The 22,876-nt window shown below is 47.1% G+C and overlaps 2 protein-coding genes and 1 pseudogene across 3 annotated transcripts; 1 reads left to right on the top strand and 2 right to left on the bottom strand.

Moving 5' to 3' along the window:
* Positions 1-6,113: 6,113 nt before the first annotated feature.
* LOC119353871 (nuclear transport factor 2-like) lies at positions 6,114-12,523 on the bottom strand. 2 transcript variants are annotated; one of them, XM_037620569.1, is made up of 10 exons: positions 12,386-12,523; positions 10,040-10,089; positions 9,823-9,960; positions 8,846-9,152; positions 8,465-8,781; positions 8,151-8,331; positions 7,938-8,059; positions 7,797-7,862; positions 7,487-7,550; positions 6,114-7,045 (listed from the first exon to the last, which is right to left on the bottom strand). In XM_037620569.1, exons 2-10 carry the CDS (start codon positions 10,085-10,087, stop codon positions 6,396-6,398), a joined length of 1,893 nt encoding a protein of 630 aa, XP_037476466.1. In that variant the 5' UTR covers positions 10,088-10,089; positions 12,386-12,523; the 3' UTR covers positions 6,114-6,395. The 2 variants fall into 2 exon arrangements, with proteins under 2 accessions (XP_037476466.1, XP_037476467.1); XM_037620570.1 differs by lacking the exon at positions 12,386-12,523 and adding an exon at positions 11,701-11,796.
* A 214-nt stretch (positions 12,524-12,737) lies between these two features.
* On the top strand, positions 12,738-15,257 carry LOC119353872 (annotated as a pseudogene).
* Positions 15,258-16,564: 1,307 nt separating this feature from the next.
* On the bottom strand, positions 16,565-21,444 carry LOC119353870 (protein LONGIFOLIA 1-like). The gene is made up of 5 exons (XM_037620568.1): positions 21,252-21,444; positions 20,145-20,212; positions 18,349-20,058; positions 18,114-18,231; positions 16,565-17,468 (listed from the first exon to the last, which is right to left on the bottom strand). The coding sequence occupies exons 1-5, from the start codon at positions 21,442-21,444 to the stop codon at positions 16,681-16,683; spliced, it is 2,877 nt and encodes a 958-aa protein (XP_037476465.1). The 3' UTR covers positions 16,565-16,680.
* Positions 21,445-22,876: the final 1,432 nt, after the last annotated feature.

Raw genomic sequence — 22,876 nt, 5'->3', positions numbered from 1 at the left:
GTTTGAGAGAGACCATCTTCATCCTACGCCTCCCACGGATTGATAAACCTTAGGTCATCCACTTGAGGGAAATTTGCTATTGTCCAACAAACCTCTGCACTTGGAGGCCCAACAACGTCTACAAGAAGAAGGTTGTGTAGTAGACATCATGCATTATATCCTACTCATGCTTGCATTCGGTGTTGATTAATTTTAATGCATGTTCATGACTGTTGTTGCTCTCTAGCTGATCGCTTCCCAGTCTTTTTCTAGCCTTCACTTGTACTAAGAGGGAATACTGCTTGTGCATCCAATTCCATAAACCCCAAAGTTATTCCATATGAGTCCACCATACCTTCCTATATACGGTATCTACCTGCCGTTCCAAGTAAATTTGTATGTGCCAAACTCTAAACCTTCAAATAAACACTTTGTTTTGTATGCTCTAATAGCTCATGTATCAACTAGGGCTGTCTGTATCCTCCATGCTAGGCGGGTTATTCTCAAGAGGAGTGGACTCCGCTCCTCATTCACGAGAAAATGGCTGGTCATCGGGATGCCCAGTCCCATGCTCAAATCAAATCAAAATAATTGCAAACAAAACTTCCCCAGGATTGTTGTTAGTTGGAGGCACCCGTTGTTTTGGGCAAGCCATGGATTGATGCTTGTTGGTGGTGGGGGGTACAAACTTTACCATTCTACTTGGGAACCGCCTATAATGTGTGTAGCATGGAAGATATCGAGATCTCTCGGTTGTTATGTTGACAATGAAAGTATACCGCTCAAAATATTGTTCATCTATATTTCAAAACCGAGCTCTGGCACCTCTACAAATCCCTGCTTCCCTCTGCGAAGGGCCTATTTATTTACTTTTATGTTGAGTCATCATCCTCTTATTAAAAAGCACCAGTTGGAGAGCACCGTTGTCATTTGCATCCATTACTGTTAGTTTACATTGAGTATGACTGTGACTGGATCTCTTTTACCATGAATTCCAATGTCTAGTCAGTCCTTGATCTTTAAAGGTGCTCTGCATTTATGTTTTGCGGTCTCAGAAAGGGCTAGCGAGATACCATCTTGTATATCATATTATGATTGTTTTGAGAAAGTGTTGTCATCCGAGATATATTATTATTGCTCGCTAGTTGATTATGCCATTGATATGAGTAAACATGAGACCTAAATGTTATTGTGAATATGGTTAGTTCATAATCTTTGCTAAAAACCTGAATGCTGGCTTTACGTATTTCCAACAACAAGAGAAAACAGAGTTTGTAAAAGTTTTTCTTTATCACTTTCAGTTTATCAACTGAATTGCTTGAGGACAAGCAAATGTTTAAACTTGGGGGAGTTGATACGTCTCTGTCGTATCTACTTTTCCAAACACTTCTGCCCTTGTTTTGGACTCTATTTTGCATGATTTGAAAGGAACTAACCCGGACTGACGCTGTTTTCAGCAGAATTGCCATGGTGTTATTTTTGTGCACAAATAAAAGTTCTTAGAATGACCTGAAAATCAACGGAGATTATTTTTGGAATATATATAAAATACTGGAAGAAGAATCCACGTTAGGGGGCCCACACCCTGTCCATGAGGGTGGGGGCGTGCCTACCCCCCTGGGCGCGCCTCCTGCCTCGTGGGCCCCCTGACGCTCCACCAGCCTCAACTCCAACTCCATATATTCATGTTCGGGGAGAAAAATCAGAGAGAAAGATTCATCACATTTTATGATACAGAGCCGCGGCCAAGCCCTAAACTCTCTCGGGAGGGTTGATCTGGAGTGCGTGCGGGGCTCTGGAGAGGGGAATCCGTCGCCATCATCATCATCAACCTTCCTCCATCACCAGTTTCATGATGCTCAGCGTGAGTAATTCCATCATAGGCTTGCTGGATGGTGATGGGTTGGATGAGATTTATCATGTAATCGAGTTAGTTTTGTTAGGGTTTGATCCCAAGCTAGTATCCACTATGTTCTGAGATTGATGTTGCTATGCTTAATGCTTGTCACTAGGGCCCGAGTGCCATGATTTCAGATCTGAACCTATTATGTTTTCATGAATATATGTGTGTTTGTGATCCTATCTTGCAAGTCTATAGTCGCCTATTATGTGTTATGATCCGTTAACCCCAAAGTGACAATAATCGGGATACTTACCGGTGATGACCGTAGTTTGAGGAGTTCATGTATTCACTATGTGTTAATGCTTTGGTCCGGTACTCTATTAAAAGGAGGCCTTAATATCCCTTAGTTTCCAATAGGACCCCGCTGCCACGGGAGGATAGGACAAAAGATGTCATGCAAGTTCTTTTCCATAAGCACGTATGACTATATTCGAAATACATGCCTACATTACATTAATGAACTGGAGCTAGTTCTGTGTCACCCTATGTTATAACGGTTGCATGATCGATCGCATCCGACATAATTACCCATCAGTGATCCATTGCCTATGAGCTTTTCCTATATTGTTCTTCGATTATTTACTTTTCTGTTGCTACTGTTACAATCACTATAAAACCAAAAATATTACTTTTGCTACCGTTACCACTACTATCATATTACTTTGCTATTAAATACCTCGCTGCAGATATTAAGTTTCTAGGTGTGGTTGAATTGACAACTAAGCTGCTAATACTTGAGAATATTCTTTGGCTCCCCTTGTGTCGAATCAATAAATTTGGGTTGAATACTCTATCCTCGAAAACTGTTGCGATCCCCTATACTTGTGGGTTATCCGCTAGAAAATCGGGAGGGTTCGTCTAGTTCATCCAAGGAGGAGGGAGCATGGAAAAGAATGTGGAAGGTTCAGGTGCCTGCAAAGGTGAGGATGTTTTTGTGGAGATTGTCAAAGCATTCTATACCCACAAATGATGTCAGGGCACATAGACACATGAAAAACTCGAATTTGTGTGGTATTTGTGGTTCCCCGGATTCATGGAGGCACTCTTTGTTGGAATGCACAATGTCAAGGTGCACCTGGGCGCTGGTCGACGAAGAATTGGCCCAGAAACTTGCAGCCATAACTGAACCTAATGCTAAACATTGGATGTTTACTCTTATGGAGTCTATTCCACATGCTCTGTTTGTCAAGCTATCAGTTACCCTTTGGGCAATATGGGGAGCAAGACGGAAAGCAATTCATGAAGGAATTTTTCGGAGCCCCCATAGCACCCATGCTTTTATCAACAGATACATTGACGAGCTTGAGATGATCAAGGGACCACCTGCTGTTCGGGAGCAAGGGCAAGGGCGTCAAGCGAATTTGGACATCCAGCGACCAAAATTCCCGCTGGGTCTTTCTAAAATTCATGTAGATGCTGCTTGCCGTCAAGGACGGGGTGGCTCACCAGCGGCTGTGTGCAGAGACCATAATGGCACTTTTTTGGGCAGTTCTGCTCTAGTTATTCAGGGTGTGGATAACCCAGTCATGTTGGAGACGATTGCCTGCAGGGAGGCTCTGGCCTTGGCACAAGATCTTAATCTTCACGACTTGGTGATTGCATCAGATGCAAAGGAGGTGGTGGCGGCTATTAATTCAAAAGGTCAAGGAGAGAATGGAGCCATCATTGGTGAGATTAATAGGATAACGAGTCATTTAAAGTGTACTTTTACTTTTGAAAGTCGTGTCGTCAATGTTGAGGCACATGGATTAGCCAAGTTTGCACTCTCGCTGGGTTTGGGACGTCACGTCTGGTTTGACCAATCCCATAACCAGCTTTGTATCCCACATCTTGTGGAGTTTGCTGAAGAAAACTTGGTTCAACCGCTCAATAAAATCATTGGGCCATTGTGTCGGTCGAGGATAGGGCGGGAAGGCAAGAGTGGCACAAACGCGGTGTGCCGCTCCACATTCATCAAGTCAGACGAGACGTTGGCCTGGGTCCGCGACGATCCTGACCTGGCGGCGGCCTAGACCCTCCAACGGTCTGTCACCACTGCGAAGACGGATGCGCGACGACATCGCCACCTCAATTGGAGCTCCCCAAGATTGGCGAGGAATGGTTGCCAAGCAATACCTCCTTCGCCGTCAGGGCACCGCGGCCTGGGTCAGCATTGGCTGTGATGGCCCTCCGCATGGCGTAGGAAGAAGCAGAGCGGCTCCTTCGCGAGTGCCAGTTGGTGGCCGGGCAAGGATGTCGCGTCGCTGCACCCTTCCGCTGCTAGGACTACTCCGACAACAACGGCGGCACCAACGGTAACGACGTTGCGGTAGGCCAAGGCGCCACGCGTATGAGGTCACCGTCCGATACAAGTTATCCTCCTGCATTTTTCTACTTTTTAGTTAAATGGACGAAATATCGCCCATTTGTGTAAATTATGTCCTAACTTTGCTGAATTCTGTCGTATTTGACAAAATTTATCTAGTTTATTCATATTTGTTTTGAAATGGATGCAGACATAATTGGATGGCCGGCTCCCGCATCATTGTCCGCAGACTAGTCCGCACCAGTCCACTAATGGATACCATGCCCGGGGGTGAGCATTGGAGATGCCCTACCCCCAATTAGTTGCTCCCCAAATCTAACTCGGTGGAGCCGTATTCCCGTGAACTCAATTTTCATAATATTTACCCTCAAATCTCTAAGCCCATTAAAAAATCTTCTTGAGTGGTTTTGGAACTAACATTTCAATTTTTGGATAATTTTGACCGATGTTTAGGATGTTGACTTCCTCTGTCTTATCCCCAAGCTTCTCCCTTGTTCTGTACGCGAAGAACGTTGGTCACCGTCCAGTTCATACCACCACCGGCATCGTCGACATTCCCAAAGGGGTCATTCATTAATCTTATAGGCTATTTGACTCAAATTGTGCGAGTGACAAGGTTGAAAGGAAGTCAATCTCAAGTACTTGCCAATTCATAGGTAGATTCATTGTTTACAGTTCTTCCAAGAAATAAAACTCGGCCTCCCTATAGCCAAGTAGAACACATCTCTATCAAATCATCAACTCCTTTGGATGTTGTGGTATCTCTCTCCACCTTATTCCACTTCTAGTGACCATGAGAATGTAATAACAATTGCCCATAACCCATACCAACACTCAAGAACCAAACATAACGATATCCGCCACCACTTCATTTATGATCATGTTACTCAGGGTGCCATTATTTTCGAACATATGACAATTGACAAGGAACTAGTTGACATGTCGATGAGAAAACATTGTCATTTGAGGGGTGAACTCAATATCATTGATGCCTCTAATGAGCAATGAACTCTTCCACACATGCATGCACATAGGACTTATGCTTTTATGTAATCCATGGACTATATAATCTTGTGATGTAACTCTATGTCCTCTGGATATCTCTGTCCTTGTGCTACTAACCATGCAAGCATTGAAAGTGCATTTCCCGACGAAAAATCTATCTTCCAGGTGCTAATCCAAAGACAAAATACATTCGAACATTTCGTGACTCAAATCTCTACTACAACAATGACAAGGTAAAATATCAAATTTATGGGAGTATGGTTCAATTGATGGACTGATGCGATCCAAAGTGCACACACTATAATAAGAGCTTAAATGATGAACTTGACTCACATAGGATCCAATGTCGTTACTTGACCAAGCGATCTTAGCACATTCATATATGGTGACTTGTTCACCATCAAACTGTTATGGTTTGGTTGTTTTGTGTTGTTATGGTTCGATTTTTGCTTGTTTTTTTCCTTGATATTCACAGCAGGGTTTGGCTCCGTCTTTTCTCTTTTCGAGTTCATTCGTGTATTTCTTTGGATCTTTGATTAATGATGTTGGTAACTGGCAACTATTTCCCCCTCCATCCTGGAGATATACCTCACAAGATACAAGCCACCAATGATGCTTTGTTTTGTGCTGACGCATTTGAAAGACTGGCTGTCCTAACACTTCAGGTTGTTATTGATTGAATAGTGATGTTTACAGGAACCGAGATTGGATCATAAGGTATACCCAGCAACACATGACAGCGAACGTAAGTGAAAGAGCAAATTTTTAGCTGACGTAACACTTTAGAAGAAACTAATGTGCTTGCAAGGGGCATGAGCTCAGAAACGCCAACCAAAGATAACAAACTGAAAGAGAGAAACAAACAACTCAACATAACACACATCCTCGACCGAGTTCCAGCCTGCCATAAAAGAGTTGTGCTAAAGCCCCCAGAAACTAACACCAAACGGCGTCAATGATTTAGAATTCGCACAAATACCAAACCACATCTATATAAAATCTCCGCATGATGTTTACAGGTCAGAGCATTTGAAAATGCGGGCAGCAACCAGCCACAAAAGAGGCACCAGCCGATACGAGGTATCATCAGGTTGAACATGCGAGAGAATGCAGATGATTTCAGAGATTCCTAAAGGAGTGTGAGGTGCGAAACAGTATCAATGGGCGAACAGTCTAGTTTCCTACTTTGCTGGATTGCACACACTATGCGGTAACGGCTATTTGCTTGGGACCATTGAAGCGGCCAGGCCTCCCATTCGCATTCCCGTTCCCGTTATGGACGGGGCGTGGCTGATGGTGTCCGTTCCCATTCTGGCGGTAGTCATCTCCGTTCTGGCGGTAGCCGTCCCTGTTCTGGCGGAAGCCATCTCCGTTCTGGCGGTAGCCGTCCCTGTTCTGGCGGAAGCCATCTCCGATCTGACGGTAGCCGTCCCTGTTCTGGCGGTAGTCATCTCCATTCTGGCGGTAGCCGTTCCCGTCCTGACGGTAGTCATTCCTGTTCTGACGGGAGTCATTCTGGCGGTAGTCATTCCCCTGCGGTCCTCGACCATGGCCTGAGTACTCGTTCTGATTTCTGTTATCATTCCTCATGTTATTGCCATCACGGTAGTTGTTACCATTGTTAACAAAGCCCGCTCCCCGCTCTCTGAAGTTTTCACCATCACGGTAGTTATTGTTGTTCCCAAAGCTCGGCCCCTGACCCCTGAAGTTGTCGCCATCACGGTAGTTGCCATTGTTCACAAAGCCTGCTCCCTGTCCCCTGAAGTTGTCGCAATGGTAACCACCTCTGTCTGGCAGGACCCGACTGCCCCGAGCATTGCCATTGTACTCACTATGGGTGACTCCATTAACAACTGAAAGTTTTTTTGGGGGAATTAAGAACTGAAAGTTATAATACAAGCATGTGCCTAGAAAGCAGCAAAAATGTGACTTGCAACGATGGAATTAAACTAAAACAAATATACAAAGGACGCAGCATTTACAGTACACATGGATCAGTTATCAGCAGCATAACTTAATCGGAGATGGGGAGGAAAACAAATTGCAATTTAATTGGTTTCTAACCATCCAGCGCTATCTTATACTCCCTCTGTTCGAAATTAAGTGTTGCTGATTTAGTACAAAGTTGTGCATTTTAATTTTTTGAGAGTAAGGACTTCTTTTTAGATGGAAAGCAAGGACACGCCAACGGTTGCATATGACATGTCCACCTGTGAAAGGTGGACTAAAACTATGGAAGAAATCATTCTATTTTAGTTGCATATATGATGAGCAGATATCATAATGCCGCTCACCTCGTTTTGGAGTTCGTTTCTCCTCGACGTAAGACACATACGAGCCAAAACGAACTTTAAATGCCTAATAAAAGTCAGAACGAGTATTAGTTATAGAGCTCTTGCAACATCGTGCAGATACTTAAAATGCTGAAACGATGGACAAGTAGTAGGCCAAGTTACAATTAGCCCTCCACTATTTTAGAGAATGTAGCTAAATGTGCTCCAGCTAATTTAAAGTTGCATAAACTGAAACAGAATGCAGCAGCGTAGCTAAATTTAACTTGTGAAGTAATAACGTGAGCTGACAAAATCAACTGGGAGAACAAACCTCGATTGCTGCATTCATTGATTTTTCAGACTCAAATTCAACAAAGCCAAAGCAGAACCGATCAATCTGCAATGCAAAACTAATGTTAGCAAGCATATGTTTCATGGAAACCAAACCTACATTCATACAATATTAACTAACCTGACGGTGTACAACTTGTATACCACGAGGCTTGATTGAACCAAACTTACTGAACTCAGCCTCAACCATTTCAATAGTTGCATTCCAAGGCAAGTTCTTCACAAAGATTGAATACCCTTGGTCTGCAGAACAAGATAGTGTTATAGTTCAGTCCAACAAAGATATGTGCTTCAATTTTCTACAAAACAGATGGAGAAAGCACCAAGCACCAACCATCAGAAATATTTTGGTCATTTGGAGGCACAGTAACTGCTGCATGCGTAGTTTTTGCAGGAACAGACGAAGATTTCTCCACATTTTCAGCTCTCTTTACTGTTGGATTTGGTCTAGGTTTGGGTTTGGGTTTGGGTTTGGTAATGGGTGCTGGCGGTATACTCTCATTTGTGGCCTTAACCTATAATGCAAGTCACAGAAGCCAGTAAGCGAGCATAGAACATCGAGTTAATTATTATTCCACATTCAAAACTCACTCAATTCTGGCAGTACAATTAGTGGGGGAAAGTGCAGGAAAACAAGAGGAAACTTACAATCGATGCATAAGTCTTCTTAATAACATCCTTCTGAGCTGAAGCAGGAGTAGGTGCTACCTCAGGTATCTTAATAGCATCATTCTTAATTTGAGAATTTTCATTTCCAAATGAATTTATGACTTTCTCCTTGCTAGAAATACTCTCTACAGATGGCTCCACGACTTCATCACTGATGGAAATATTCTCTGCCGATGGATTTATGACTTCAGCATCCACAGGAATCGTCTCTGCAGATGGATTTATGACTTCACCATTGGTGGAAATATTCCCTGCAGATGGAAGCTCTGGGTCCATGCTCTCGTTGACAGATGTTTCTGGTCAAATATTGAAATGTCAGCAAGCTATGAAACGATCAGTTCAAAGATGAAATTCCATTACCTGGTTCAGCTGGAAATGGAGCAATCTGAGTGTTTCCATCAACATGGTCAACTAAAGCTTCATTTGTCTCAGCCAATGGCATCTCCGGCACAGCTCGAAGCACATCATTCAAAACAAAATAGCCTCCATTTTCTTGTGGAGCAAGGAAGAATGACTGAACAAATCTATGCTTCACAGTATCAAGCATGGTAAGAGATCCAATAACCAAAATGAGCACACCACCACCGTGGGATGGCTGAGTATCTACATTATCCAACTGTATCAAACAGCCCTTCATATCTGTAGATAAGAAGTGTTGATTGATAGCCTGGTCAAGCACATGAAACAAGTCAGTTATAACAAATCAGGTCACTAGACATGGATAAACAAGTAACATGTATAAAGTAATATGACCATGTAGCTGATTATACAATACATATTAGACAAATTAAATAAGAGATGCTGGAAAAACTATACTTACTGCAGGCAAATGATATTACATGGATTATCCTTAATAATAGTAGTGGAGAAACATTACCTACAGAACATATTGGCATGCACGCCCTTTAGCTAATCAACCAACTTTCATCAATACGTGTGGCCTATAGATTTGATTAACTGCACAAATACCACCACTACCGCTACTACTACCTGCCGAATTTACAGTAAAAAAAGCACTCTGCGTAGGAGACCACATGAGAACATGGAAGTAGTATCCCGTTGTGAATTACCACGCCAAAGCAGCCTGATGATCACAACATGCTAGCAAAATCTACCCTTAAACAAACTAGCTGTTATTTGTCCTCAAGCTATTCTTATTCTAAGTGGCAAATCGTAGAAGTGAAGTCCATCAATAGCATCGGCGAAAACAAGCTCTGGCATAAAATAAGTGAACGTGTGCCCTGAATTCTAGTTTCCACCTAATCACGTTTAATCTATACACCTTATACATAATAGTAAGATCATAGAATACTACTGCTGTACTGCAGAGAACTTACGTATGTAGTGGTTATAGATGTCAATGGACCATCAGAATCTGGTCGACCAAGGATACTTTCATCATGATAGAACTTATGGACATGCTCTGGTGACGAACTCAAAACTCTGTAGTATTGTTGAGCAAACGCATTCCCAATCTGTCAGCAAGACCAATCATGTTTAGCAATACTGCTATTATTCTAGATTAATAATAAATAAGATGGAGAAAAACAGTACCACATCCGGATGAAAAGGACGTACGAAATTCCCGGTTGGTGTAGACATTGCTGCACAATATATGACACTGCTTAGTATCTAATGTTTTGAGACGAATGAATATTGTGTGACGATCGAGCAGCATAAAAAGTTTGTAGCTATTCAAAAACTATAGTTAATCAGAAAGGTTCACAGTAAATTGTAAACATTGTTGCAGGAAAACAAACTGTTGCCTCAAAAGAAAATACAGTGATTGGCTGAGCAACCATCTATAAGGTCCTACAGTTTCCAAACACCTAAACCATTGGCAAATAACTATCAACTCTGTATCACAGTGGTCTTTGTCCATCATGAATTAATGGCACAATTTACATAGCATGTATCACATATATCACTGTAGCCACAGACAATTGGTACAAATATAGCACAATGACAATAACTATCAGATTGAGAAATTTCAGATACAACAATTGGCATTTGAACTCATAATTGTCCCCCAAATTTCTCCCAATCATCACATAAAACAATAAAATTTATTCAGCAGACTCGACCTAAGCTTATCAACATTAGAAAACCATCACAAAAGCTAGCTTTAATTGCTTTCTGCAAAGGAAAATTGACGTTCATATACAAAAACCAACTCACAATAAGAAAATGATTGAAATTTCAGAATTGAAATGGTAAACTAGCTAACAAAATGAACAAACTATACATCAAACCACCCACTATACCAGCTGCACATAAGCCTATTGCATTGCAAAAATCATGTTCCACGAGGCAAAAGCAATACCAAATGTCTGCAGCAGTGCCATGAAACACCCCCACCAAAATCTGAGAACTTACAAGACTCATAAGTTACCTATCTAATGACCACAGCAAAAATTGCATTCCATTAGCAGTGCTAGGCTGTTAATACTCCAAACCAGTCAACAGACAACATTAGTTTAATAGTGACTGAGAATCTAGTCTGTCTAGATAAATGAAGGTGACAATTTCACACAACAAACACCATTACGTAAACCCCAGCCGGCAACCCATACAATACATCAAATTTTTCGTCAAAAGGAGGTCCTTTCCTTCACCAAAGCAAGTAAACAACATGAAAGCCTGTCCAAACTGCTACGAGACCAATTTATTAAAGAACCCACCCAGAATAATCCGTTGTTAATTCACAGAAACACAGTTTTAAACCCACCAAACCCGACCCCCGCATCGACCGACAAAACCCACAAAAGCCACGCCACGACGCCACGACAAGGACAAGCGTGCACCGAGCAAGCCAAGTTGATTGCAGGGAAAGCGTAAAATAAGAACTTGGAACAATGCCAATAACTATCAGATCCCAGATATAGCCAATGACAATAACTATCAGATTGAGAAAAATTGGATACAGCGTTTGGAACTTGAGCTCATGATTGTTTTCCCAATTTCTCCCAATCATCACACAAAACAATAACCATTTATTCAGCAGACTCAACCTGAGCATATCAACATTGGAAATAAATCAAATCATCAGAAAAGCCAGCTACAACCTCTTTAAGCAAAGAAAATCGACTACCGTTCAGAGTAGCATCCATATAGGAAAAAACAACTCACAACAGGAAAATGATTGAACTTTCAGAACTGAAACAGTAAACTAGATAACAAAATGAACAAACTACACGTCGAACCATCCACCAGACCTGATGCACGTAAGCCAATTGCAATGCAAACAAAGAATGTTCCACGAGGCAAAAGCAATACTAAATGTCTCTGCAGCTCGGTGCCATGATGGAGCACTCCCACCAAAATTCTGAAACCACAAAAGACACATAAGCTATCTATATCTAATGACCACAGCAACAAAATACATTAGATGACATTTTCGCACACCGTGTCCTGATACTCCAAACCAGTCAACGGACAACATCAGTTTAATAGCGATTGAGAGTATGGACAAAAAAAGATGGCATTTTCACACAAAACATCATTACGTGAACCCCAGCCAGCCAGCAACCCACACAATACGTCAATTCTGTCGTCAAAGGGAGTCCCTTTCCTTCACCCAAGCGCACAAGCCACAAGAAAGCTTGTCCGTAGCCGCTCCGACACCAATTTACATCCAACAAACAACCCAGAACAGCCCGGTGCTAATCCCCAGACGACGCGGTTTAAACCCGGAACCCGCCCAGACCGGCAGCATTACACCGCGCCAAACCCTACCCCCCGCGCAGACCGACGAGGCCCACGGGATCCCTCGAGCCGCGGCACGACGAGGAGGGAGGACGAGCGCGCACCGGGCGAGCCGAGAGCCGGCGGAACGGAACGGAAAAGCGTAAAACGGGAGAGATCGAGACGCGCGCGCGGGGAGAGGGAGAGGGGCGCTACCTTCCGGACGGAGCACGGGCCGCCGCCGCCGCGGACAGCCACGGGAGGGCGGGCGAACCCTAGCGGAGCGGCTGGGCGGCGCGGGTGGCGGGCGGGCGGGGCAGTTGGACTGGACTCGATCGAGGAGGCGGAGCGAGAGAGAGAGAGAGAGAGAGGAAAGGAAGGAGCAGGAGTCGGAGGGGGTTTATAACGGGAAGGGTTTTGGGGGGTGGGGGACGGGTCGCGAATGTTCCCGCTGCGTCTCACTGGCTTCTGGGCCCTCACTCGGCAGCTTGCGGTCGGACTCGGACCGGACCCGATCGCAGCACGCTCGGGCTGCGGCTGGGCTCCGTCGGTCCGACCCACGAGTCCGACCGACCTTTTGTTGCTCCGACCCCGATGTTGCTAGTCTTTGTTTTTTTCTTTTTCTTCTAGAAGAACCCTCCTATCCTGGCGGCGCGGCGGCGGCGGCGCTCCCCTCCCTCACTCTTGACGGCGGCGCGGCAGCCCTCCACCTGACCCTCCGCGTGCTCCGCAGTCGCTTCTCCACCACCAAGCCCGTACGTCCTCTTCTTCTCTCCTGGGTGGCCTACCTCGTGCTCTGGCCTGCATCCAAGCTCCTCCAATCCGCCGCCGCAGCCGTTAGCTTAGCGCCGCCGCCGACGCCTCACACCTCTCGCGCGCGTCGCTTACATCGCCGCCAACCCTGTTCTATCTCGTCGCGGCGTCGCGTCCCTGCTGACCTGCTGTCGCCACCCCGTCCGCAGCAGTGGACAACTGGACATCGGTGTTCGAGGTATGAGCTTTTATTAGTCATACAGCGATTCGTTCCAAAAATTAGTCACACACTGATATGAATGATTAAGCCCAAACTGATGAGCCTCCAAATTGTGTGCCGGTGGTCACCATTTTGGCTGGGGTCATAGGCCTCACTACCCTAACTTGCAAAATTAGTAGAAGCTTTGTACATTTGTGGATTAGCATGGTCTCATTTATTGATGTTATTTAGCAGGCTGTTCCTTGGGTCAGGATGAGCTTGCTATCCCAGAATGCGCCCTGGAAGCGCCGAATGGAGACAAGTGGAGTCGATGATGATGGCGATGAGGCACCCGTTGCTTTTGATGCAGAGGCTGGTAAGGAAACCCAAGACAGAGAGACACAGTAAGGATAGGAAGCAAAAGAGGGCTAAGGAGGATCACAATAAGGGTTTGAAGAAAAGGAAGGCCAAGGCGTTGGAAGCCAAGCAGAATCAAGAGGCGGAGGAGATGAGGCAGCTGGAGAGTTCACTGTTTGGGCCGATCTATGCGCCACTGGAGTTTGGCACTGAGCTTGGGGCTGCGGTGTCGGATCATGACAGGGATGGTCCTTTGTTCTTCATGGATCAGTCTGCCGGTAACGATGAGGATGACTTGCCTGTTTATGAGGAGGATTTCGGCAGTGAAGTTGATGAAGTTGAGAAAGGAGGCTGATGAGCGTGTGATCTCGGGCAGAGAGTATGAAGCTAGGTTGCGTGGTCACCATGCCAAGTTGAACCCCTTTACCGGCTGGGCAGATATGGACCGTAAATCTCTTCGTCCTGGGATGTACGACGGTGAATCCGATGAGGACAGCGGAGTCGACAATATTCTTCGAAACGACGATGAGCTTGTTGTCAGGGGTACTGCTAAGCTTCTTCCTGGCATGTTGGACTTCTCAAGGCTTGTTGATGCTAATGCGCAGGAGCCATCCAGTGGTCCTATCAATTCCGTGCAGTTTCATAGGAATGGACAGCTGATGCTTGCTGCTGACCTGGATAAACATCTGAGATTTTTCCAGATTGACGGGAAAAGAAACCCCAAGATCCAGAGCATATATATGAATATATCGAGGATTGTCTGGTTCACAAGGCATCCTTTCTACCTGATGGCTCTGAAGTGATCATTTCAGGCAGGAGGAAATTCGTCTACTCATTTGATTTGGTGAAAGCTGCTGTTAGTAAGATTGGACCCTTGACCGGACGTGATTAGAAAAGCCTGGAAAACTTTGAGATATCAGTATATCACCTGATTCAGAAACCATTGCATTTACGAGGGGTACATTCTTTTGATATCTTCCAAAACAAAGCAGCTCATTGGGACCTTGAAGATGAACGGAAATGTGCATTCATTGGCTTTTGCGGATGGTGGGAATCAGTTACTAAGCAGTGGCCGGGATGGCCATGTTTACCACTGGAATCTTAGAACGGGGAAATGTATGCACTAGGCTACCGACGAGGGCTCCCTGACAGGCCTTTCTCTCTGCACCTCGCAGGACAGCTCCTATTTCGCCACGGGCTCCAGCAGCGGCATCGTGAACGTGTACAGCAGGGACGAGTTCCTCGGCGGGAAGGGGAAGCCGCTGAAGACAATCCAGAACCTCACGACCGAGATCGGTCAAATGAAGTTCAACCACGACGCCCAGGTCCTGGTGATAAGCTCAGGGAAGGAGCGGAACGGGATGAGGCTCGTGCACGTCCCGTCTCTCACCGTGTTCCAGAACTGGCTAGGGCCTCGGTTCGGCCTCCAGTACCCCCGGTGCCTGGACTTCAGCCCGGGCAGCGGGTTCCTCTCTGTCGGACACGCCGGTGGAAAAGTGTTGCTGTACAAGCTGCGCCACTATCAGAACGCCTAGGACGACTCGCCTGGAGAGTTCAGTTTTGACACTGTATTTTTCTGCTTCCTGAAAACCGACTGTCATCTGCTGCGTCACTCCTCTTAGCCCCTTTCCCTTTGATTTGAGTGGTGTTGTCACTGATGTTTAATGTTTAATGCAACGCCTTGTCTGTTCTTTTTGCACGCAAGTTGTGAACTGCTACCTGTTCAGTGTTTGTATATATGCGGCTGCCTGTTGAGTCCAGAATTTCTGCACACCGTTTTGAAAGTGGGTACTTGGGTGTGGCTGCCTGGAGGAAAGATGGAGGAGCAGTGCATATGGGTCTATGTTTTCTAGCTGATGACTGATGTGAGTAGATGCTCTCACCGTGTTCAACGGGTCTGTGATTCTTAGGTTGGATAGCTCGCGTGCCTTGGACGCCAGCGTTCTGCTCCAGAGATCTACGGGGCTATCTAGCTCGCCGCGGCGCGGAGCGACGGGCTCGCCGGCGCGGACGCCCACCACGTGCTCGACGCAATGCCTACGCGAGGTGTGCATATCGCCCAGGGCAGCGGGACGGCGTGCTCCACATCAATCGACCACCACCAGTGCCGGTTTCCTGTTCCAGACGACCGAGCGAGTGGCATTCCATGTGCGGTTCCAAGCCCGGAAGGCATCGACCTCCACCAGGGCAGGCCCCGGTACGGCCGCCGCGATGACGCGGTTCCACGTGCGTCGCCATGATCAGCCTCTTGACCTCTCCAACAGTGGCGTTGAAATCTTTACAGTGCCAAATTCCCCTTGCCTGCCCAGAATGATCACCGCGGCCCCGGAGCTCCGCCCGCCGCGGCCGGCCCCCCCAAGGTACGCCTTCGCCTTGTCCTCTCCAAGAAATGCCTGCCCCCTCCCGTGCATTCCCCTAGCTGTTGCCGATGAAACCGCGCCATGTGTCCGGTGCCCTCTCCTGTTCATTCCTCCCTAGCCGGTAGTACAAATCAATTAACATCCTGCATCATGTGTGATGAGTCCGGTGTCCTGGATGATCGGGCACTGACCGTGGTACAGTTCTCTTGTTGAGAGCTCGACGACGTGTCGTTGCGCCGAGGTGGAGGCCTGATTTTCGCCTGTACATGGCATAAATTCCAACCTATGGATGTTCATTTATATCCATATAAAATGCATCAATTATTTTACTGTGAGACGATGATCGGTTCAAGGGACACCATCCTCGTGCGAGTGTCGGGGTAGGGCTGCCGTAGAATTTCCTTTGTGATGTGCAAACAGTTTTGGGAGCTAACTGCAGGCCTGAAACTTCTAGTGGGCGTTATCACACCCATCTGGCAGGAAACATCTTGTTATCTAGTAGTATAACAGTGTGCGATCTTCCTGGCATACAGGAGCCAAAATGGTTGCTTCGTGTGATCGCGTATTATGGAACAAACAGTAGTTGTGCAATCAAGAAATGGAACATGATCTGATTCTGATCAAAGTAAGTACTGTAACATCTACTAAAAATTAAGACTTTCTGTAACTGCATAACTGATATTCAACTGCTTGCTTCCACTAGCGTCAATGTCAGTGAGACCAGTGTTCCAGGAATAATTATATTTCTTCTATATAATTCAGTTTTCAGAAAAATACAAAGGGTTACATTTATACTAGTGGCTAAGCCTCCTAATGGAAACAACGACTATCGCCAGTCGTATTCAGTTTATACTACTGAAAGACAGCTGCCTACGCAGTTTCCATTGTCCAGCTTGCATCCTCTCTGTAGCCTCGCAACCTATGACCTCGTCAATGAGGTCCCGGAAGATGGATCTTTCAATGTCCAAAACCATGCCTTGTAGCTCACCTTCAGGGCTACCCCAATCTTTCATCTCATACAATGCATCCTCAGATAATGGTATGTTTTCATCCTCATCCTCTTCGGAGCATTTCGCTGCCGAGCTCTCGGATAAGAGCCTGTCGACCTCTGTGCACAATTCCTTGAAAAGACGCCACCCACTTAACTTCCTTGACCGAAGAAGTTTCGCCGTTCCACTTGCAGAGCTATAGATGTTCATCTTCTGAGCTATAATTTCATTTACCAGATCGAACACAATTCTGCGATGAAGCTTCTCCATGTTAGGGTCAGAACTCTTCTTAGCTCCGGTAACAGCCTGAATCGCTGAAATGAAGTGCGGCTTTGTTTGCTCTAGAATGAGGAAGAGCTCTGGATTGATCGGGCAGCTGGATGGCGAAAGTTGTGCAGGCATCGCTGCGAAGCTAAGTTCCTTGTGCAGAAGACCAGATGCTAAGAGTATCTCGTAGATATACTGGTGATCTTTGGAGTTTGCAGCTTCATCGTTCATCGATTGCAATTGTTCAAGTTTCTGAATGAGCGCCTCCAGGTTTTCTGGTTTGATCTGGCTGACTTCACTGCTCGTCTTCGACTGCGGCGTGTCCGGCAGGCTGTTTGAATTCCAGCATTCGTCTGAGGTATGCGTCTCGCCATCTGAACAATCAGAAAAAGGATGTACACATATTAAGGAACCAATGCTTGACACAACCACAGAAAAAAATAATGTACCAGACAGAAATACTGAATCTGCTACAGACAGTTAAACTGAAACAGACATGTACATGGATCAGACTGGAGATATGAATTCACTGTACTGCTCTGTCTACATGATTCACTGAACCACACACACTAGGTGCATCTATAAAGGGGACACTGGTGGGCACATCTACACTAGCAATGCATAGACACCAGAGGACATGCATCATGCTGCTGCATGAGCGAGTGCAACATGTGGGGCTTGCGAAAATAGCACTGTTCAGCACCAGCACATCAGATGCAACTATCAATATGATGTGGTTCCTCCCCCTCCCACTCCCACTCGCAGGACCACGAGCTGCCTCTGGTAGCCTTAAATGCAGATTATCTGTCACTAGCGGCATTGGTATGCTTACAGCTAACTATGTTTGTCCTTTGCATAGCACTGTGTGCTTCTGAATTGAATGGGACCAAATAGTAGGACCTATTATGCCATTGATCTTACAGCTGGTGGCTATCGATTATTACTAACAAATTGGTGGTTTATCTATTATATGTCATTGCAAATGAATATGCAGGAAAAATGCTAGATCAACTTCTCACCTTTGAATGAATCTGAGATACTTTTATGGTAGAAGGATGTGTCAAGGACCGACACGGGGCTCAGGGCGTTCTCCAGTGAATGGATCTTGTGATCTGAACCCAGGATTGAAGAAGGGCTCTGAAGAAAATGAGAAGTTCCGTTAGTTAGTGTTAACAATGAGCATATGAAGAAAAAAATACTTAGAGCTGGCTGGTTTCTTTCATACTATATGATTATATATCTATTTATCTGTACCTTTTGGCTCGGTGTTTTTGGGTCGACGAATGATGATCTGGCAACCAGAGGACTTTGACAATCCATTATACTGACGTCAATCTGCTTCGCCAAGCTGATCCTTCTTCCTGGACTCTGCGAGGCCTCATTGTCACGGTTGCTCCTCACTTGAGAAGGCTTTGATCTTGTTCTTCCTCTTGGGGATGCTGCTTCATTTGACTTCTTGCTTGGAGACTTTGGTGAGACCGGGGGACGAGACCTCCTCTCCGACTCTGCCTTCCTCTGCACTAACCTGGGGCTTGATGACCCTGTAGGCCTTGGCGAGCTCGCTCTGCTGGCAGGTTCGTCAGACTTGGATTGAGCCCTTGCAACGCGAGAATGGATCTTCTCATTTGTGCTGGCTTCGCTCTTGTCAGTGAAGGATGAATCTCTGGGCTGCAGCTTCCTGAGGCCTCTCAGCCCTGCAAGGGGAGCAACTGAGACCGCAGGCTTCTCGGTGGTTCTTGATAACTTCATGACTACAATGGGAGACTGGAAGCTTCTGGAACTGGTGGTGGCTGAATCCTCTTCTTGGCTCTGAGAAGCCACTGATGCGGCATCACCATCGTTGTTCTGGTGCTTAGCATCCTTTGCATGGAACACACCCAGAATTCTGAGAGCTCTGAAGTCTTTGTTGCACTCCGAGAACTCGAGCCCACCAAGCCTTCTCTCTATATCGGCATAGAGAGATGGGGTTCTTGGCCTCACCTTAGCGTCTCGGCATTGTGAAGCCTTGCTGTTGGTGACGCTGACGCCTCTCTCCTGCTGCCTCCAGGGAGCAGCTTCAGTGAGAATCCTTGGAGGAGGTCTTGTTTTCAGTGCTGAAGGCTCGTTTTTCGGCAGGGAACCACACGCATCCTGGCAATCTCTCCTGGGCGAACGCGATGGACGCTCGCTCCGTGTGGCTTGTGCTGCTGTTCTTGGTGATCTTGCAGGCTCGTAGCTATCAGCGACCAGCATCCCCATAGCATCTGGTGCTTCTTCCAACCCCATGAGCTTGGCGATGACACTGTTGGAACGCCTGTGGCCCGGGGAGTCTTGAGGCTTCAGAGTGTCCAGGAGAGAGTCATCGGTTCTCCTGTAACTGCAGCTCTTCAGACGTGAACTTGGGCTCAGAGACTCTTTCCTGCTGTCCAAGGACAGCCTAGGAAGCTCTTTGGCCCTTGTGGAAGAAGGCTTCTTGGCTTCTTGGGTTTCAGCCGGCCACAGGAGCCGCCGGTCGTCGCATGAGAAGCGCGACTGCTCCGGGAAACGCCTACTGGACTCGACGACGTTTGCGGGGACGGCCTTGGTGGTCCTGTCGATGCTGATGACGTAGGTTCCGTCCATCGATTTGGAGAGCAGCAATGGCCTTGGCGAGTCCTTGTACTGCGCGTTCCTTCTTGCTCCATTCGCTGTGGTCATGACAGTTAACCCTCCCGAGTCCCGGTTGATGGAGTCCTTGACGATGTCTCTGAAACCGACGTTCGGCTGTGCGGTCTTGGTGTCCATGTCAGCGCCCTGCAGACTTGGTGAGCTCTTCGGTGGCCTCTGCGGAAAGAGTTCTTCGTTGATGTACGGTAGCTCCTGTTGAGCTGATTTGCTGCCGTCGATCGACGAGAAAGAGGAGCATGAAGAGGAAGAACAAGAAGCTCTTGATGACTCTATTGAGAGGCTACTGTTCTCGGTCATGCTTTTGCTGAGTGTTTTCTCCTGCAAAATAAACCGAAAGGTCAGGTCCTCTCCTTGGTTTTCCTGCCAATAAAATTAAGTTGATTTACTCCAGATTGGGGAATCACCAGAATGATTTTGGGGGTACTTGAGCTCTTCACTGGAACATTGCTGCTGCTTTCTGGTGGAGTACGGCCTGGACAAAAATGAAAGGACATTAGAATAGTGGTCTAAATTTTAAAACAGAGAAAACAGAGCACTTTATGATCCTATCATGGTAATAATAATAAAATGGATGGATTTGTGATGGGATAAAAGGTGATGCCTTTTTGTTTCTATTCACCATTATTGTAACATGAGAAGAAAAAATATACTCAGCTGTTAACCTATCATCTTTGATTAATCTACCATCTCAAGAATGTTTTCTTAAATCAAAAGTTCAGCTGTCCTCTTCAGTTCAATTAGAAAAGAAATTCAGTAATCAACTGTTGGGCTGTCCTCTTCACTGAAAATAGTAATGCTACTTCTGGATACAATAACACACATAATCGCCTGTCACCATGTCAATGCCCGGCTCATATAGTGCTAAAAGTGGTTAGGCGCTGTCACTGAACATTCTTATTTCTAATGAAACGCTTTTGAGATCAGACTCATCAGATTCTTCTTTGCTGTTTATGTACTGCTGCAGCTCTAGATGTTCTCCTTGCAGTTCTAGCAGCAAACTTTTTGAGCTTTGGCCTTTTGTCTCTTGTCAGCAAAAATGCTTGAAATAAAATCAGGATTTTAGAAACTTGTTTTCCGGCCTAAACTTTGGGAATCTACCGTGCTTTTTGCAAGAAAGAAAGTTTCTACCATTGTCGTACCGTTTTATTTACTAACCATTTTGGTTGTTGTTTTTTTCTGAACCTATCAACAACTGTCCATGTTACCCAACTCTGGATGGCAGTCTGAAAGGACTTGTGTTCAGCGAACACAGCAAGCAATCTCTCTGACAAAGGAAAAACCACTTGATGGCTTTCTGGCATCTGGTCAACGATGGCAGAACGAGTTGCAGCGCGCGATTCAGAGAGCGATTAAAAAGCCGGAGACTATCCGCTAATTAAACCGAAGATGATGAAACCGTAAGCAAGAAGAAGATTACGCCAGAGCTCGATGGCAGTGTGAATGTGAATGGAATGGACACAAGGTGGCAGGAAAGCCAACGATGGAGATGGTGAGGTAGGTGCCGGGGTTACCTGCGGGCAGTCTCTTCTGCTGCGGCTGCCGCCCGCCGGAGCCGGCACCGGCGCCGGCGCCGGCGCGACGCGCGGTGAGCATCCGCTGGCGGTCGAAGATCTGGAATATGCCGGCCATGCAGCCCATCTGGCGGCGGTCGAACTCCGGCATGTCGTCGGCCAAGGCGTTGAGCACCCTCCTCGCCGCCGGCATCCCCCGACGCTTCCAAACCGATCAAACGCCGGCCCAAACGAGACGGCCGCCGCACATTCACCGCTCACAGCAGGCCACACGCACGCTCACCGTGCGGCAGCGGCACCCTGCCGGAGATAGCAAAAGCAGGAGAAGGTTCTGAAACCAGCAGGAGAAGAAGAGGCAGCGGTGTGTGGATGGATGCAGGTGCAGATATAGAAGTGTTGCAGGCTCTTGGGATGGGCGTTGTGAGTTCGGCGGAGGAATGTTACTACTTATGATGATGATTGCGGCGTCACTCGCTCAGATAGAACATGCAGAGGCTGGCTCGGTTCTCGTGACCTGGTGAGGGGAGAGGACGGGTTGGATGGATGGAGGGAAGAGGGAGCGAGGGGGGGCTCGGGGATTTTAAGAGGGAGGCGCGTGAAATAAGAGAGGGAGGAGCCGAGGAGGGAGGGGGTGGGGGGCATGGGGTGCTGGGGTGGGTCAAGCCGTGTCTCTGGTCCTGCGCGCGCGCGCGCGTCCATCACAAGCCCATGTGAGCGCAACTTCACACCAAGTTTGGGACTAGCAGTTTGAGGACCCATATTGCAGAGGCGGTGCGCGCGAGCCGGTTCCGCCGGCATGTGATCTGTGTCAGTCCGCACTGGAGTTTTCGTCGAGCCGGAGACGGAGCCGGAGCACGACGCCGGCCGGCGGGGCGGCGTTAAATGCCCGTGACGACGCGGGCGCCGGGCCAGAGCGTACGTGCAACCACCGGCACGCGCGCGCCGACCGTGTACCGTGCCTGGCTCCGGGCGCTGGACACGCAACGTACGTGGCGTACTCCCCATTGGGTGATGTCGTTAGGTTCCTGCTGGCCGGCCTCCGCGGATAGAATAGAACGGGTGGATCGACAGCTCACCGGTGGGGCGTGGCCGGTCGGCCGTGCCGCGCTTCGCTGCCAAACCACGGCGAGGGATGACGGGAGAACGACGGGCCGGCCCCCCGCGGGCACGACCTCTGCCTGGCGCCTGCTCCCATACGTATACGTACGTCAGTGCGACTGGGATACGTACACGTATACGTACGTACAGCCGCCATACGATATACCTCAGGTCTGGCCGGATCCGCAAGTGCGTGCGTACGTGACAGTGACGCCGTGTATTTACCCCAAGAGGTAAATCCTCTCCGCGCTTTTGGCGTGACGATGCATGACGGGGAGGGAGGCAGGCGGAACCTGTGCGGTGTACCAGCGTACTTACTTCTCCGTGCACGCACGCACGCACGCACGCACGCTCTGTGGACGTGGATCCATCGGCAGATGTATGTCACGGTGAATCGGTGATCGCTTTTACTGCCGCCTGCGCCTGGGGCCCCTTGGCCTGGACTCCTGCATGGCTGGGTTAAAAGCTCTGCCTTTGGCAAAACTCTCGGTTCCCGCCATCCAACAGAGATGAGGAGATCTGAAGAT

Source organism: Triticum dicoccoides, chromosome 2A (genome assembly GCF_002162155.2).
Source record: "Triticum dicoccoides isolate Atlit2015 ecotype Zavitan chromosome 2A, WEW_v2.0, whole genome shotgun sequence".
Classification (NCBI taxonomy): domain Eukaryota; kingdom Viridiplantae; phylum Streptophyta; class Magnoliopsida; order Poales; family Poaceae; genus Triticum; species Triticum dicoccoides.
Note: the sequence above shows the minus strand (reverse complement) of the source record. Positions and strands in the feature narration are given on the sequence as shown.